The sequence below is a fragment of the Simochromis diagramma genome, unplaced genomic scaffold, assembly GCF_900408965.1.
Source record: "Simochromis diagramma unplaced genomic scaffold, fSimDia1.1 OVJJ01000822.1, whole genome shotgun sequence".
In the NCBI taxonomy this organism is placed as follows: domain Eukaryota; kingdom Metazoa; phylum Chordata; class Actinopteri; order Cichliformes; family Cichlidae; genus Simochromis; species Simochromis diagramma.
Window position 1 is genome coordinate 7,711,385 of NW_024387520.1, and position 18,986 is coordinate 7,730,370.

At 42.7% G+C, this 18,986-nt stretch overlaps 1 protein-coding gene and 1 long non-coding RNA gene across 7 annotated transcripts in view; one reads left to right on the top strand and one right to left on the bottom strand.

Moving 5' to 3' along the window:
• mvb12bb (multivesicular body subunit 12Bb) overlaps positions 1 to 15,309 on the top strand; it is a 34,971-nt gene extending 19,662 nt beyond the window's left edge. For 2 of the 6 annotated variants that reach the window (XM_040019610.1, XM_040019612.1), the window contains exons 8-9: positions 10,769 to 10,827; positions 11,244 to 11,682. In XM_040019610.1, coding sequence (XP_039875544.1) covers positions 10,769 to 10,827; positions 11,244 to 11,381 — 197 coding nt within the window. In that variant the 3' untranslated portion in view covers positions 11,382 to 11,682. Of the gene's footprint in view, positions 1 to 10,768; positions 10,828 to 11,013; positions 11,683 to 14,858 lie in introns of those variants that run through there. The other 4 variants (XR_005694291.1, XR_005694292.1, XM_040019613.1 and 1 more) reach the window with 4 other exon arrangements.
• On the bottom strand, positions 11,685 to 15,400 carry LOC120726204. The gene is made up of 3 exons (XR_005694293.1): positions 15,283 to 15,400; positions 14,832 to 14,941; positions 11,685 to 12,330 (listed from the first exon to the last, which is right to left on the bottom strand). It is a non-coding gene; the product is annotated as an uncharacterized LOC120726204 (long non-coding RNA).
• Between the last annotated feature and the right edge of the window lie 3,586 nt (positions 15,401 to 18,986).

Genomic DNA, 18,986 nt, shown 5'->3' on the forward strand with positions numbered 1-18,986 from the left:
AACAACACAAATTTCTGTCTGTACTTGGAAAAGCAGCTCCGATGGCACTTGATCTACAAATGCTCTGTCTCAGATGTTCTCACTGCTGGATGCTGGACAGAGCTTTGCGCGTCTCAGAGAACGTGGCTTCCCGGAGGAGCTCGGCATTATGCTCAAGAGAACATTTAACAGCTGTCAAAGACGGTCCGTCACATGCCATACTTACATATGCACCTTTGCATGCACTGGAGGTATTCCTTTGGCTTTGTCAAGGAGAAACTCAACAACAGTTACAATGCTCCGTGACTAAAACACGCGCACACACACACATACACACACACAAAAAAGGCTAATTCATTAGGAAACAGAGCTTAGACTATGACAGCCTAAGCACCACCGAGTCAGAGCCGGCTGAGACGTTCAAGTCTAAAAGAGTGTGTGAGCCACACGAGGTGAATGAGGCAGGTTTTTATCCAGCTGGAGAGAGACACCATGTGGTGAGGAATCCTCCTGCTGCTCCAGCAGAGTCCCAGGCTATAGCCGTGCTACACCCATCTTATTAAATATATAAAAACATGATGTGACATGTGGATATGTGCAGTTCAGGATACTGATTTTATTTCAGTTTTTTTTTTTAATGTATTTATCTTTTAAGGACCCTGAATTTAAATCCAGTGATGTTCAAACAAACACAAAAAAAAGAAAAGAAATACAGAAGAGACAAAGAGCGTATCATTGACAAAATTACTGATTAATACATCATTGTGCGTGTGTGACAGTCATTTTTTTAGATGGTCAGGACAAGTAAGGCCCTGAAGGAGCAGACGTTACCACACAGCTGAACAGTTTGTGGCATTTGGTGTGGGATTCCTCCGCTGGGACGGGGTTTTGAGTGACAGCGAAGGAACCTGCACATACTGTACACGGTGCTGGCAGCAGTCACCATTTATCTCCAGAAAACTGTCCTTTGCAGGTGCACGCTCCCCTTCCTTCTCCTCTTTATGAGCTGGCGAGATTTTTAAGAAAAATTGATAATGGAGTTAGCCTGACACGCTTCTCGCTTTATTACTTGAGACTGCGTACCCGTCAGCCTCGCAGCGTCACACTGCGAGTGTGAGAGGACGCGCCTTCCCTTCATTAACAGTATGATGGCCCGCGGACCAAGTGTGAGGTCGTAGCCGACAGCCTATTTGTGTTAATTGTTAGCATGTCGGTAGCCCCGGTGTGTGTTTGTGCGCTGGTGCATGCGCGCCTGCGTGTGTGTGGGCTGACAGCTGGCCAGGTTCGAGTTGGTCTAAAACCATGTGCGCTCTGTCAGGGTTGTACAGGCGCCTTCTTTAGGATTGATGAATTGCCTGCTTTCTTGATTAAACCCTCCGTCACTTCCCAACAAAACAAAAACCCCAACACACACACACGCGCGCGCACACACACAAAAAAAGGCGAGTTGAGGGGAGGAGAGGTAACATGTCTGGGAAATCTGTCATCTGCAGTCACATCATGTACAGATGTGATGTGCAGAAGCTTTGACATTTATTACCAGAATATTAAAAACTAATTCACATTTATTTTGCAGCCCTCTTTCGCTTGACAGTTGGAGCTCATTTGAAAAGTTATCAAGTTTTCATTGCAGCTCGAACCGTTTGCTTTTCTTCCACCGCCGTTGCTTTGATCCATGCCAAGTCCCTTTGCCAATTAGGTCTTTTATTCATACCTTGGCAGAAAATCAGGATATTTTTAAAAGTAATTATACATGCATTCGAGCTATCTGTCTAAAAAGCATATGTCTGATAAAATAAATAAATAAATGTAAATGTTTTGAAAAAAACACAAAAAAGCAGCCCCAAACTCTAAAATAAAACCACGTTGCATCGCAGTCTGTCTTTATTACCTGCTGGACAATATATAGCATTCAGCAGGCATCCATCTGATAAAACGGTAAATGTAATAAAAAGTAATACATTTACATATCTATAGCATTAATCAAAAATAAATACTGACATTGGCCCTGATCTAACATAATATGGAGAGCAATTATTTCCCTATCCATTAGGGGAACTTCAATTAACATACACGAGAAGGTTCATCCTTCAGAGGAGGATGAGGGGGAGAAAAAAAATAGGGAGCTGAAAATTAACTTGGGTTTGCAAAATATCTTGGCAGGATGACAGTGATTTTTGATTTTCAGGAAACAATATTAGAATTCTTATTAAACTATGTGCATCTGCTTTTAATTTGCTGCAAATAATTGGAAAATGCAATGGAGCTTTCCAATTAAAGCTCCACTTTATGCTGTTTAATAATACCCTCATAATATTATAGCTTATGAAATGACAGGTGAGTTGGTGTATGAATAAAACATAAAGCCCTGTAATAAGAGACAGAAAAAAAAGAAGAGGAAAAAAAAAACGAGACAGTTGTTGGGGGGCTTTTAAATGCTCGACATAATTTGCATATATTAATCTCCTCTTTTCAGCCTTATCAAGTATTCCACTGTATTTGAAGTTAAAATAGTCGTGACAGGCAGGGGTACGCTTCGTTTTTCCATGGATTTATTACTTGTATAATTCTGGATCTTTAATAAGCCAATATGACTGATCCTCTGAGTTCTGTGGAATTTGGTTAATTGTTCCAGATGGTGCTCACTGATTATGCAAAATTACTTTCTTTCTCCTTTTTCCCCCCCTACCAACTACACTATTTCTTGATTGACTAACATGGAGAAAAAAGATTATTTTTGGCGCAGCACTTTCATTAAGAGGGTTCTCATCAGGTTTCAAACAAAAGTTCCATCTTATCTCCCTGTGTAGTTCTGGGCGAGGCTGTGCAGAGGGAGGAGATCAGCCGACTCTTATCTCAAACCATGATGGATCTCAACTGCTTCTGCACCGCTGGGGTTATATTTTAGAATAACACAATTCTTTAGGCTGAGGGATTAAAAAACACGACCTCTGGATAGTGACACAAAAGTTATTATTAGTGTACAGCGTTCGCTTCTTTCTCCTTTCTCTCTCCAAAGATTGATGAAATTGCTAAGCAGCTGGGTTTGTCCTCCACTTGCAGCTCGGGCTCCATCCACAATTCACTAACATTCTGTTTTGCATCAGCTAAACTGAGCTGAATGAATCATTTATGGAAGTGTTATGGGGGAGGTATGGGCAGATTTACTGCCGAGCTTTTACTTTAGATGGAATGGGATTTCTATGAAACCGATCTTGATGTCTGAAGTAATGCCAAAGCTTGCATCAAGACATGAAAGGAACGCTCTTAAAACCCACGTTTTGCTTCTTAATTCCCCTGGTCAGCAAAAGGCGAAACATACAGAGAGAGAGAGGGAAAGTTCACAGGGAGAACTGTAGTATTTACATCTAATGCCTGTACAGACATTCTCAAACTACTGCTAGCAAGTCTTGATACAAAGAAGCACCTGATTACCTCATAATAAATGAATGGCATATAGTTTAGTGCTTCTGTGCTCATATTAACCTATACGTACGTTTTCCATATTGACATGGCAGCATGTCTTGGGTGGATACTGCACGAGTGAAGCGAAGCACTGGCACAAAATGCTACGGTGCAAATCCTGTGCTAAAATATAATAACAAGAAATAATGTGTTTTGTGTTAAAAAAGAAAATTTAATCCAAATCTCTTGAAACACGAAAAAGGTTGCTTTCTCTTCACATCTCAAGCGTTGCTTCCTATTTAGAATAAAGTTCGGATGGTTTGTTATGTAGATCTTGTTGTTTTCACATTTTTTGTATTATTCCAGAAAGTGTCAGTTTCTATTTTTAAACAAATGACAGTCACAACAAGTATTTCCAGTTGTAGATATAGTCAGACGTTATGGAGTACGACTCAGTGTCAAAAAGCACATCTGGATTAAAGGCTTTCACGCCATTCAGTCACTTTTATTCAATTAGACGATCCAGGTTTAGTAGCAAAACATGATTGATCCTGGTGCGACGGTGCCATTAAGTATTTGAGGATCAATCCTGTATAAATCCTAATGGAATTTTTGACTCCAGCCTTGAGGCCCTCGGGCATTTTTTGGACCTTTATTACAGTCAAATAAGAGACTTTAAATGGCTTTGCATTTGCAGGCCAGACTGGACTCTGGAGTCTCATCCCTCATTGCTTTCTATCCATCCCTGAGATAGAAGCAGTGCTCCATTAGTTTCAGTGTCCAGACGTGGACAGGCTCAATGGATGGGCCTGTCACGGCTCCCTCATTTGCCCCATGTACAGCAGGGTTTGTTATCACACATCTAATTAGAACTTGATAAAAAATATTTCACAAAAATCCAGTCATTAAATATAGTTTAAGGAGATTTATGGTCAAATATGCCTTAAAGATCTTTTAATGGCTCTGCTGACTTGTTAAGTTTGTAATTAATGATCTTCTAATACATACTGTGGTGTGATTTAGAAAGCACAATGAGATTCTGGGAATGAAGTCGTTTTGGAAAAGGGCATCTGGGGTTCCCAGAAGCTATATTAAATGACTCTGCTCACACTGGTTTGCTTAAAACCATGAAAGTCTGCTGTGAAAAGGTTCAAACACATCCGTGTGCTTGCATAGATGGGGCCATTTTTTTGTTGAGGCGCAGGGAATATTGCATTATTATGAAATGGCTGGCTTATCGTTTTGCAATAGTCCATTAGCGTGTACAGAGAAATTCCAGGCTCAAACGTAACAGCACTTTTATTTAGGTGCTGCAAAATATCTCTTTTCAAAGTCCACTCATCCTCACACTGTAAAAGTAATAAGCAAGTGAATATGTATCAGACTGTAAATGCATTATACTAATAACAGTCTCCTGTTTCATCAGGAGAGTAATGGTGTCCTTATTAGCATAATTAATGACAAATGGCAGTGCAGCATTGGTGGATTGGTTCTAGGGGATGATAAATTGGTGGATGCCCAGGTTAGTGGCTGCCAAGGAGGCCTCTTTGGCTGTCATCCCTCCTGCTTCCGCTCTGGCACAGTTCATTACTCACTGTGTGAGATGCCACTTTACATTGCTTGGTACTGTGAGCATGGAGAACTTAATAATACCACCCACAACCACATAGGGCCTGCTGCTTTACCCACAGTCCAGAGGGCAAGTAGCTCAGCAAGGGCTAGGGGTTGTGGAGGAGCAGGGCTACATGGGAATCATCTCCTGCAGCTGCACTGATCAAAACAGATCACGCGTCAGTCGATACTTCAGGGGAGCTGGGGCCATATGACCAAGTCTCCAGTGCTGGTGAGTGTTTCTTGTTAGGATTTCTGGGGCTCACCACATCCCTCGCATCATTACGGGTTAGTTTGCCCACAGAACCGCTAATTAAGAGGGGATTTGTGTAATTGTGCCTTCTGCTGTGTCCCATCCGGCACATGCAATTTACTGTCAGCCCTCTGCCAGCTTTTACACTTGTCCAGAGAGGCGTACCCCATTTATACACACATTCTGCTGCACATTTACCAGCAGCCACAGCTAGGGATCAATGCCAATGCCATGGCAGTGTCTTAAAACACACTGTGCTGCTGATTAAAATCTGATTGTCCATTTAATTTCATGAGAGTTCAGCCCAGCCAGCAAGGAGGGTTCTCTCTGTACTTCTCTAGCATTAAGTGCTTTAGAAGAATGACTAAAACAGGTTTTAAACCAAGTGACCGAACAGCCTCGGTGCTTCACGCTAAATAGCCTGTGCTACATATACAGGCTCGGTCTTGAGAAGTTATCACACATGTACGCACCCCCTCAGAGCGCTCTGCGTTATGCAGCGGTGTTCGTGGCCAAGGCACCGTAAGTGTTGCTGGCTCTGCCCACTTTCTGGAAGACTGATGGACCAGCGCCCGACTGAGGCTGTCGGCTGGCTCCCTACCCACAACCAGATTTCAAGGACTGCTTGTCACAGATGGAAAAATAAGTGGGTCATTCTACATAAGCATGTCGTTTTGCACCCCTCTGGTAACAAAGAGCAAAATTTTAACACTGGTGAATTCAACAATAAAGCAGTTTATTCAGACTCCATTTGAGTCTGTTGCTAGTTTTGCCAGTCTGTCTCGTTACTTTTTGGTACTTGTCACGAAAATCTCAGCTGCAGCTCTGCTTACAGTTTGACTATAAAGCCAATTTCATATCTCATTCTATTTATACACTGCATTTATACACTTATTCTTCTCATACACTTATTATTATTATTCTTTTTTATACTAAGTTAATATACTGTGTTGTGTTGTTTGTTGCGTTGTGATGTGTCATATCGTGTCGTGTTGTGTTATATGTAGTGCCGACGTAGGACAGTTTTCCAATTTCATTGTACTACTGTACTATGTATGACTGTGCAATGACAATAAAGAGTTATCTTATCTTATCTTATATGTTAGGAAAGTAACTGTTTTACTTAATTTAATGGATTAAAGATCAAAATAAGCAGTCAAGTGGACAAAGAGTGAGTTTTAAAAAATGGTGCAGTTTCTCTCCACTCACTCGACGCTTTCCTTCCACGATTCCTGAACTCTGTAGCAGCCCCAGCCTGTAGCATAAATGCATTCATCCACTGGATCTTATGCGGCGAACTCTTAGTGCTTCAGAAACCTTTTAAGCTTGTTTACGTTTTTTAAGCGTTAGGACGAAATGAAATTAATATTTCAGTATAAACTAACTGACTGACTGTCGGGAGAATTGCGAGAGAAGCTCGCACACACTGCTGCCGTGAGACCGCTGCGGAAACAAACTGCACACAGCCGGCAGAAAGAAAATAAAAATAGATTATCAGAAACCCTCAACATCACTTCAGCGCGGGATCTATTTTAATATCAGCGTTTTACTCTCTTTTTTAGAATGTTAATCGACTCCCCGGTAAACATTTTAATAATTTAAAAAGTTACATTTCCGCTATTGCAAAGTTTTTTTTCACTCATCTGTCTAGAGGGGTTGAAAAAGTAGGAGGAAAAAAAAAGATAAAAGAAAAAGAATGGGTTTCATAGAGCCATAGTCATTAAAAGAATCTGAAAATAGCAACTCGCTATCATCTGTTCTCATAGCACGGGTCAGGAGCTCTGACACCTCCAAAATTCCTCCTGTCAGGGTAGGGGGCCATTTGTATTCTCTCTCATTAGGCAATTTGACTAATGACCTGCCGTGGCTGCAGAGCTACTGAGGGACCCAGAGCCTCGCGCCCTCTCTCTTGCAGCAGCCTGAACACACACCCTCTATTGGAATGGCACAGATGGCATGCCCGGGCGACAAAATAAACTACAATATGTCTCCGAGATGCTGTCAGGCCTGGGCACTATTTCTCATGTCAGACTCAGGCTAAGGGCTGTGAGTGGGCATAGGGGGTCCTCCTCCAGCTCTCTGTTCATCTACTCACCATTATCTGCAGAGGTGACAGAGAGCAGGGTCTGCAGCAGCTAGAATAGCATTTCCATGGTCTGCATAAAGAATCCAACTCAAATTGAGAGTCGCACCGACAGGGGAGGCAGTGCCATGTCTAGCTCTGGCTACACACAGAGAAAAAAGCAGCATCCAATTGTTTGGCATATGAAATGCAGCAGCCACCAGATAAAGCTTTAACCTTTTTTTTAAATTATTATTTCTATGTTCAGATTATTTTGTGACACAAAACAATAGATGGCAGCTCGATCACGAGTAAAAACTTGTAAAAGACGTTCATTTGCACTTTTCGCATAATCGCCCTGATTCCGCCTCCCCGCCCCCACCCCCTCTCCAATTCAGCTGCGAGACAGATTCACCCAAGTAATCATACTAGACAGAGATCAATGCAATTCTGCTGAATTAGTGAAGTGTAAAATAAAAGTTCATCAACATTCCTAAAGTGCGACTCTCCAGTTGTGGTTCAGGTAATATGGGGTATGCTCGATCACCCACGCATATTTTTCCATCAGTCAGTGTCGGAGCACAACTCGGTGTGGTTTATGTGTTCGTGTGTGTGTGTCTGTGGGTATGCCGCCACTTGCGTTACACGCGGCCATGTTTGTTAGAGCCCTGGAAATGCAATGTATGGCACTGCTGAAATCCTGGGTGACAGTGCATCCAACAATGGAAGAGTGAGGGATTAGTGCTCAGCCCAGCGTACGAGGGAGCCCTTCCCGCCCTGAAACAGCCATTCATCTGTGCCCAGGGGCTGGAGATGACAATGCAGCCATTGCTCATCGCACCTGACGGAGCCATTAATAAGGCGATGATCCACACGGGGCCTGTGCTGACTTCGTTCTTTACACTACAATCACTCAATCCGCAGGGTCCTCCTTACTTAACACCACCTCTGTGTTCACTGCCACCATCATCATCATCATCATCATCACCATCATCATCTTAGACGCTATGCCAAAATTCCTTCCAGATGTTTTTGTGCTGAATATACTGACAGGCTCCAAATGCCAAATAACTGCCCAGTTCCCCGCACTGCAATGCACTCATGAGTTAATGGAGTGTAGCGGGGCCATTTAAGCAGCTAGAACATGCTTCATACTGGGATTCCTGCTCAGAAGATTGGATTTACATTATTTTTGCCCTTTGCACCTTCAGATTTCTCCTCAGTACAGCATCCATTCCTTACCACCAAGTCACCACCCGTGCTTTTCCATTTGTCTGGATGTAAGATAGCCTCTCTGGTATAGATGGGGGAGGAATACAAAGTGGGATCTGGTTTTAAATGTAATCCTTGAGCAATAAAGAAACTCTCTGGCCTTCAGCACTGTCCATTCATCTGTCTGTGCCACGCAGATCCATCAGCAGCTACAATCTCCGCTTCCCATTGCTGGCTATTGATTCAGATGTATTCTCCCTGCCTACTTGTGCCTGGCGTTGGTACTCCCAGCAACAGAGTGCATGTTTATTCACTTGTAGTCCCGAGCTTGAACAAGCCATCATGCCTACCTAGTTGCCCTCTGCTTCAAATAGCAACGCATTCAAAACCGCTGCAGGGAGATGAGATCGGGCTCAATGTGTTTTTACTCCTAGCACCTATAAAACCTACTTGTGACATCGCTTGCTTGATAGTAATGTCTCTTGATTTTGAACCAGTCTGAACTATTCTAAATATTGGATTTGTTACCAGAAAATTGAATGGTGGTGCACAGAGGAGGAATAACTTTGGTGATCCACCGGCTTTCCTGAAATGCAATCATTTTGATAATGCATGAACTCTTCATCTAGTGTCAATCAGCTCAAATTTATATCATATATTGACTCACATGACTTTTTTCAACAAAGGCTTGTGACGCCTTAAGACTGCGTTTGTGTCTCCTTCGGGAATCCTGTGTTAACTGTGCCACAGAAGTGCTAGCTTTGTTAATTTGTTAATTAAGTGCTAATTAGTGTAACAATTCCAAATTAGTCTGTTATTTTTGCAATTATGTACACAGAACTTTTTTACCTTTATTTACCCGAGAGAGAGAGTTGGAATCAGCAGGAGCGCTCTGGGCTGGGATAGGCAGGGGAAACAGGGGCTCATGGAGAACAGCAGCACAGGGGAAAACGCCGCTGTGTTTAAGTACAAAACGGCTATCACGGTCGCAGAGTCTTGCTACTGCTGCACTTTTTACTACGGGAGATGATTGGAATCCGAGGAAGTGAGCGAGCTTTCCTGCGGTCACGCAGGGTGCGGGTCACGCTTTGATTACAAAGATCACATTGTGCTGCACTTGTGCGGAAAGTGCCAAACCGTGGATCTGTGTAATAACCTAGAAAAAAAAAGAAAGGGAAAGCAACTCGCATAAGTGTCAAAGTGAGGGATATTTTAGAATTTCATAATTTTCAGATATTGCTGTGTGAACAGGAAAAGGCCAAAAGGAGTTTCAGCCCCCCCATCCTTTCCACCCCCAAAACGATGACTCATGAACAGCTCTGGCTTACGTTTATGAGTTCCGTTTCCTGTGCCAGCGCCTGATGGACTGCGGGTGAAAGAACACCAGTTGGAAGCTCGGCCTCTTGATATTTGGGGCTCGCGTTGAAGTCAACTGCAGCAAGTTTTGTGCCTCCAGATTTGGGAGTTTTCTAATGAAGCCGAGCAGCTGCAGTTTTCCCTTCAGTCTGGAAACGAGAGGCTTTGTGTCTCTTGTCACCCTGTGTTAATTTGGGCCCTAATGTATTTTATAAACAAAGGGCTGCTCTCTAGCCTGACAGTCGTGACACCTTGATTCCAGTGCAGGATGCATGCAGGACGGGGTTACACCATTAATAATCAACTGGCAGCCATCACACCATTTTAACCACGATCATTATGATAAAGGGCATACACTTAATTACAGGCCTGCTTAATTATAGCTCTGTTGAAGCTCGTTTGTTTGGTCAAATGCTAATTATACCACCACGCTCTTGGCAAGTCCTCATTTCAATCCACTTTTTTTGCCAGCTGAACAGTGCGGCTTATTTTCATGCAAATTTGATATCTGGTGAATGTTTTGTCTCTCTTCTTTCCGCTTTTCTGTGCCTAGTGTGAGTGTGTCTTTGTTTCGGAGGTGAACATCTCTCAGACAAGACGGAATCGGGAATAATCAAGAGTAATTAAACTGGAAGAGGGCTGGGAAAGGGCTGGGTTGGAGGAGAGAGAGTGGAGGTGCTCAAATACAGCGGAGAATTTTAAAAAAAGCCTTTCATCTTCTCTCCGTAGACGGAAGGAAGGGAGGTGTCAGGGTGGCTGGGGATGTTGATAGCTTTGCTGTTTTTATAATCCCACGTTTAGTCTCGTGGAGATTCTTGGGATCAAGAGTGGGGAGTATTATGTTTATGTATAAAAGTCAGACTTCAACTTTGTTTTTTGTTTTTTTGCAGCTTTGGATGATGTGCCCTTTGTGATCTCGGAGAAGTTTTCGCAAAAAATCCCCAAAGAGGTAAAAAAATAAATAAATAAATAAATCAAAAGGTTTCGTGGCTCTAGTGACAAACTGCAAAATGATTTCTTATGAAGGTGCCGATGATTTTTCCTACAAATTCTCTTCAGGTGAACACTAGTTCTGTCCTTTTCTTCCTTTCTTCGCCTTTTTTTCTCCCTATTCTTTCCTTTTCCTTTCCTCCAGACTGAGTGATGAATGCGTGCAGTCAGGCAGAGCTGGCTCAATGCAGTCCATTTGGCTGGCTGGCGGTGGTTGTCACTATAGCCCCGTTTGTATTGACACAGAGAGGGAGAGGATTAAAGATTTTAAGCATGCTTACTTAGCCATGAGCCTAACCGCCATGTTTCTTGTGTGTTTTTTTTTTCTTCCCCCTTTTCCTTCTCCCTCCTCCTCTCCCCTGCTTTTGATTTCAGATGCAGCAAGTCAATTTAATGGGCATTACGATCAAATCCCTGGCAGACATCGAGGAGGAAGTGAGTAGAGGCTGCAATGCTCGGCTGCCGCTGACGCCGCTGGCCCAGAATGCAAAGCAAACGGTCTTGGGGTTGTAATTAAGTGTCTGAGACAGCGAGGCCCTGTTGGCTCCACTAAGCCCCAATTGAATAAAAGCACGGCCAAGCTAGGCAGCCATTCTTTCTTAAAAGCTTCGTATCCTGTTCCAAAACACTTGACTTATATTCCCCCAATTCTACTCTCCCCCCCACCTCTCACACAGCTCAATCAAGAATCTCGCAAGCAGCGCCGTACATCTTAAGGAGCCTTTTTCCGGTCACATAAACTTTTTAAGTTTCCAATCAGCTTTGCAGTTAAAAATAAATAAATAAAAAGTTAAGAGATCACGCCGAGTGAGTAGAAAGCGCCACAAAGCCCTCCACATTTCTGATGAAACACTGTAGCCTACAGGCATTCGTATGAAGCAGATCAGCTGTGTGCAGCAGCTCCTTCTTTGGAGCTCATGTGTTTGTGATGGCAAAGAGAAAGAGAGCCGCTATGTCTTTGTGTGAGCGAGCGTGCGCGTGCGAATGTGTGTAGGTGTGTGTGCGTGTGCTTTAAAGAGAGTGACAACCCCCCTTCTCTCTCATTAGCACGGTATCTCGGTATCAGAACTGCCAGGAAGTGACAGACCACTGTAAAAGAACAGGTGCTGTTGGGTTTGAGATGTGTTACAGAGCAAACACTCCCTCATCAAACCGGGTGTCTGTTCTGCACTCTGCCTCTGTCTTCTGTCATATACTATCCAAATCACACAGAGTCGCCATCTTGTCATATGGTCATCTGAATGAAGCTCATTGTCAGCACAGGTATTAATGGCATGTACATATATGTGTATGTGAGTGAGTGTGTGTGTGTCCGGGTTGGAGACAGCCTGACTGCTCATCCTATATGTTCTTTTTTCCCCCCCTTCTTCCTCTCCCCTCTTCTCATCCTTCCTCCTCTCCTCCTCCTCCTTCCTTTCTTCTCCGAGAGTGTGATTAGCAGGAGGACACATGGTGAGCTGAGCTGGGGAAGAGAAGGGAAGGGCATGAGAAATCATTAATTACAGCCGCGCTGGAGCTGATGAAGTAAATGTGAGATAGTGTAACACACAAGATTTAGTGAAGTGGACGACAGCACAAGATTAATGGTGGGGCCAGGCTGATGAGGATGAAGTCACAGCTTAGCTTGATAATTAGTTTCCAAGTGGAAACATCCCTCACCATTGTGTTATTTTTACTTCTCTCCTCTTATTATTACCCCACAATGATATCTGCAGGACAAAGGAGGGGGTGGGGGGTGGAAACGTAGTCTGTGATATTCTCGCAAACACGCTGGAAAACATCCTGTCTGTAAATTTTCGCCTTTTTTTTCCGGGTCTGTGCTACATTATTAATTTAATATCCACCGTGTTTTCTTTTCTTTTCTTGTCTTTCTTTTCTCCAGGCTGCTAAAGAAGCAGAACTTTATTCGTGGTTGTATAAAACAAAACAAGACAAAAAAAGGCAGCTGTTTTGGATCTAATTGTCCCTCAGCTGGAAGTAGATTTCTTCTTCTCTTGTCCAGAAGAGGTCACTGTCCGTGCCTCACTGTAGGGCTCCTTCTCTTTTTTTCCTCCCTTATTCAGAAACTGGAGGCGCTTTCTGCACAGAACCTAATTGCCTCCTTTTTAAATCCCTTTAAAATTATAGATTCATGGAAGAGATGCGCTTTCCAGAATTCTACATATGCACATGTAATTGAGGAAAACTGTTGTAATCACAGCCACAGTTGTAGATAAGACCATTTCCTAACAGGCATCACTTAAGCCATGTCTCAGATGATGTTGGTTCCAGCAATTAGGCATTCTTTTCATTTCCCAAATGACTCGCAAAACTTGCGGATATTATAATTGCTTTTAGCCACGCATATCTAATTTGTGTCTTTTTAAGTGTTAATTAGTAAGCGATTTAAAGTGACGTCTTTATGTAGTTTGCTCTGCTGAAAAATGTTGTTGGCGGCTGGCTAATGATTTTCAGAGGGAGTACGTTAGGGTGGAAAAGAAGTGTGTATCCACACATGACAAGATTTTCATTAGCACCTATGTATGATTAGTTTTCAGTGCTTGTGGGGAGTTGGGTGTGTGTGTGTGTGCGTGTGTGTGCTTCTCTTCCTGCTTATGTTTGCGTGACTGTGCGTTTCCACGTGAATGTATGGCAGGACAGTAGTGTACAGGGGGTATGTGAGAGGGAGAGCTCCAAATAGAGGTGGAATTAATGAAGACAACATGTCACATATTTTTGGCAGTGGAGCAGGGACAGGAAATGAAGCCCGGCTCGTCTGGGTGACTGCCGCCCATGTTCTAGTGTGTCACTGTCCTGTCAGCCTGTGTGTAAAACTGGCAGACATTGATACATGCTCTCCCTGATAACACCCCATTCCCCCATCCATCATCCACACTCACACACGTACACGCAGGAATATTTATTTACTGTGCCAGATGTTAGAGACTGAATTTTTGTGTGGTGTTGGTGGCGGTGAAGTGGGGGGAGGTAGAATTTCTTTTCGCAAATAACGGGCTTGTGATATGTGACAGCTTTTGGGTAAGTTGCAGATTCCCCCCTCAAGTAGATGAAAATGAGGAAAGGTGGTGCTTTGAATCCGGAGAAGCCGATTTCAGCCATTGTGGCTCTGTGGAGTCAGTTGGAGAAACTTATTTGAGTGATCATACAGCATCACCTAGTGCTGCGTTGCAGTAATAACAGCTGTCTAACTTGGTGGAGTGGGCACAGCTTTTGGTGCAAAAGTTTCCAGAAAGCGCTCACAAACAAAATCATGAAAACTTCAGTATTTCAGAGATGTCGTTTAATAATTTAGGGCCAACAGTGTTATTGTTTTTGGCTTTTTTTTTTTCAGATCACACACCACAGCCACCACAAATTTAACATGTGCACATCACCCCCAGGAGCTCTGCAGTCATTTTTTTTATGATGGTTAATCGAAGCCAGAGATTGAGTGGCTCCGAAAACTGACTGAATGAAAACGTTTAAATTTATAAACCACGCCTTCGCAGAGGTATTCATTAATGTCAGTCTGTAGCGTTTCCATATCAAGGCCAAAAACAGTCTTTGACGTTCAGTGTTGTTTTTTTAAACATGACATCACAGGTTTGTGGCACTAAAATTTTAATTCTACTCAGTTGGATTTTGATCTTTTTGGAAAAACTAATTTAAATAATAAACATGCATAAAATCTTTGAAACAAAACAAAAAAATGAAGCATTTCCTGTCGTTAACGCCACAGAAGTCAACAGTGTTTCAGGCTCTCACTTTATTTCTAGCCTTGTCCATGCCAAGCCACAAGGGGGCAGTGGTTCTGTTTAGTTTCTCAGTCTTTGGGGAAAGTAGCAAATTATTCTTTAATGTTTAATCAGTTTGTTTTTTAGTTTATAGTTATGAAAATGTTTGACTGTAACATTTGATTTTTGGTGGATTTGCTGCTTGATGTAATTGTTGGTGATGTTTTTATTCTGTTAACAGTGTGTGTACCTCTTTGTCTTCTTCTTCTCTTTGCAGTTTCAGTACAACTTCAGCACAGAGCGAAGCATTGTTCTGTAACTTGTCACCGAGCCTCGTCTCAGCTGACAGAGTCGCAGCGACTGAGAGAGTACAGACGGACAAAGGGGATTATTCAGAACAATCATGAACTATCAAATTACACCACAATTTTGAATTGTGTAATTTAAAAAAAGGGGAAAAAATAGTCCTTATGGAGATACTGGGATGATGGATTGTATTTAAATAATTCAATACTTTGAATATTTTAAATAGTTGCTACAACTGTGCACAATTAAATTTGACAAAATAATTTATTTTTCATGAAGGTTACTTTTCTAAATTTGCATTTTGTCTTATTTCACCCATCACGTTCAAAGTTAATCTTTTCTAGTTAGTATTCCTGAATAGATTCATTCATGAAAGTATGTTAGCTGTGACTCACATATTGCTCATCAGGGTAACGGGTACATGCTGACAGTAAGTAGCAGTCGGAGTGGAACAGAGAGGCAGCTTCATCACACACGAAAAGGCCAGTCTAACGTTCATTTCCCAGCAGAAGCATCTTTCCGTCAAGAGGTTTATCATGAGCAGCACGCTGCAAGAATGAGCAGAGCCTTGGGACATGGGAGCGCTTACCCCAGGCGCCCACCCACGTCAGCAGTGACTCCTCCACTGAGTCACCGAGAACAGTTTCAGATGCCATATATATTCACCCAGCTGCAGTTTGCTACAGGAAACTGGTTAGGAAAATCAATTCGAGGGTTTTATAAAGCTGATTTTCAAATATTGTAATATTTATTTGCACATTTTTTTCTTAATATTCAAAGCATTAAAAACAAACCTACATGAAATTATTTGTTTATCTTTTTTTTAAATAAACTAAACAACACCCTGCTGCCACATAGAGGTCAAATTTAGAAGCAGAATTTACACTTGAGTACTGAGACATAACTTGTCTCCTTTTTCTTCATGTGTAATTTGCAACTAATTAAATTGCAAAAGAATCCATTCTCACATTTGTGCAGGGGTAATTAGTATCAGAAAGTCGTGAATAGATAAATGTTGCTGTTGGTAATTAGAGTCTTATAGTGCTAATCATACTGCATTGTGAACTTTCGCATTCAGAATTACTGAAGACTTCTGATATTTGCAGGTGTCCAGCATAGCACACAACAGGTGATGTCTCCGTGTGAGCGTTTGCTTTGACTGCTCTTTTCAGAGGATTCCTCTGCACAGAGGACCGCTTTCTTCGTGAAGAGGTGACACTTATGTAAGCACGGTGACAGCCCCGTCCCCCGCTGCGTGTAAAGTGCACATATACAGTTCACCGTACGTTTTCAGATTCACACTTACACTGTACAAGCAAAGGTGATCATTAATGTATGTAAACAATGAAGTATTTGATTCATTTGATATTAATAGTGCTTATAATAATTAATCCCCTGCCATGTTTTTTTTAAATATTTTTTTGTTTTAACTAAATTTGGTGATAATATTATTTTTTAATTAGTAATTTAAAAAATGACAGATAGCAAATATCTTATTTCTGTGCCATGGAACATTATTATAGAAGACTTGTAAGCAAACTGATTGATTAGAATGACCGTGGGTACTGTAGTTTAAGAGTCAGTCTCATTCATACCCTTCTGCTATTCGACCAGGACATCTGTAGAGCTATTTTAACGGGTTTATAACAACCGGTCATTAAAACTGGAACCAGTTTCAGATATGTGCAAGTCTAAAAGCTTTAATCTAGAAAACATCATGCTGAGGAAAAAAATACTATGGCTAATTTAGAAATGCTGTCATCACATAGTTTGTCCAGCAGAGCGCCTCAGACTCCATTGTGGCCCAGAGCTGAATACATACATATATATATATTCACCAAAGCGCCAAGTTTGACTGGAAAAAGTCCCCAGCAAATCTCCTTTTCATCATAGGATTTTCATTAGAAGTGCTGGGAATTACAGAACTTTTGAATACTGCCAGCTTTGAAACATGCAGCTCCTAATTTGCAGAAACTGCACTTTCTCTGTTTTTCTCAGTGTTACAAGGTTTTGTTTCTGGAGATGGACAGCAGGCAGAGTGAGATGTTACTCGTGGAGGCCAGATGTGCACGTTTAGATGAAGCCTATCACTAGTTCTGCTTTCATGGTAAAAGAAGTCTTGTAGCTGAAAGCTCCAGATGGGCAAAGGCAGGGCAAAGACCAGCCTCGAGAGTGCTGTCCATCAAAAAACAGCCTCACATGTTTTCACTCCTCCTTTTGCTCGGCTTCGTGATATGAGAAATGATGAAACAACCTGCCTTTGGACCGCACTGGTTTTTAGATGAAGGTGCAGTAGTTAGGAGCTGCTGTCTCTAAGCTTTTCACACGTGACAAATCTGTTTCAAGGCACCTGAACTCCTTAGTTATCTCTGACCTACCAGACCTACTTAAGGCTTCTCAGTCAATAGCTTTGCGCTGCCTGGAGGATTTGGCTCAGCTAAAGTTGAACTGAGCTGCAGAGCAGCACATCAAAGCCCCACCCTCTGTGAGTCGACCAGATGTCCCATGGTCATTTTTAAACTCACACCCCGGTGCATGACATGGAGCAGTGAGCAAGCATGTAGACAGAGCTGGATGGGCCGCTTGGAAATTGGAAAAGGAAGCCTGTATTTATGAGGTGGTTTGAGGTGCTGTGTTAAGACAGGCTTAGACTGCCACTCTGCCTCTGACAGCTCTGTTTCCCCCTGAGCTGTGGTGACCAGAGACTGAGTGAGGTGAAGCAGTAAAGGCAGGAGGCCTGTCAAAGCACACTCAGAACCAAGATGGACCCAAAGTGGACTATCTTAAGCAGGTGACGCATCGAATCACATTACCAGAAGATGCAGAGCTCCAGCATTATCTTTGCTGACCTCATACTTTCATGATTAAAAACAAACAGGGAGCGCAGAGTTTATTCAAAAGCCAAAACCTCTGCTTTTCCTTCATGGGCAGCAAAAGCATGTAGGAAAATTAATGAGTAAGTGTAATCTAAGAAATAAAGACGCTGTACTTTTTTACTGCTTACCTCTGTCAGCCTCTTGTTTCTTTGTTCCATGGTGACATCATCAGGTTTTAGAGTGCCCCACTGAGACTGAAAGCAAGAGGTTAGACGTGTGGTCTTCTCTGTGCCGCCATCTTAACAAGCCCCCGAGCTGCACTCAGAGGGAAGCCGCACATCAAATCTGTCTTTCCGTACCTCAGCTAGAGGCAAGGTGAGTGATCTCCCAGAGCAGCTCTCCTCGCCGCTCCCTCTGCCGTGGTCGGCCAGCCCATGTGAGTCAAATTATTGTAATTGAGCAGGGGTGTAGTCGGGTGTGAGGTGATCTCTCTCTTCACCCCCTCCCGGCCTCTTTTCTCTCTCTTTTTTTTTCTCTTAGTTATTTCGGCACATGTTGTGAAATGACCAGAAAGCATCTTTTTTTCTCTCTCCCCCCTCCCTTTCCTCTAACGCTGCCTGTAACACAGAAATCAATTAGCTCTTTTCAAGTCAGATCAAAGGCTCAATACACCGTCCAGAGCTTTCCAAAACCTCCCCGGGACAATTAAGTCTCCCTTTGGACAAGGACCAGACTGGACAGATGAAGGGAGGCTGCTGCCACTGTTCGTGTCAAGTAGACATAAACGGGTGGTTCTCTGGCCCTATTTCAATGAGCTTTCCTCTAATTGACCAGTTCGTTGTGCATTATTGTGGCAGTATGATGGTTTTAATTCTTCGTGACAGAAGAAACACTTCATTTTAACATACTTGTGCTGTTTTTTGCCACGTGGCCAACACGGTACAGCCTCTTCATCCTGCATGGAGGCGAGGCACCCTGACTGGCTTTGACTGGGTCTCATTTGTAGTCGTTTTGAGACTGAAGACATTGCAAGGGATTATGATCATTATCTATCTTTTTGCATCTGTTTTGCACTTGGTTTTGTATCTGTTTGCTGCATTTTTTGGTCACTCTTTGCAGCACTTTTGAGTCGTCTTGCAGTTGCTTGCATCTCTTTGTGGTCGTCTGTTTGCCTTTCCGACAAGGAATGTTAAATCTCTGGGCCTGCATCCCCCCCACCCCTCTACCCTGCGGGCCCAGTACTCTCACTCAGTAAACCACCGGTGCTGTGATGGCACAACATG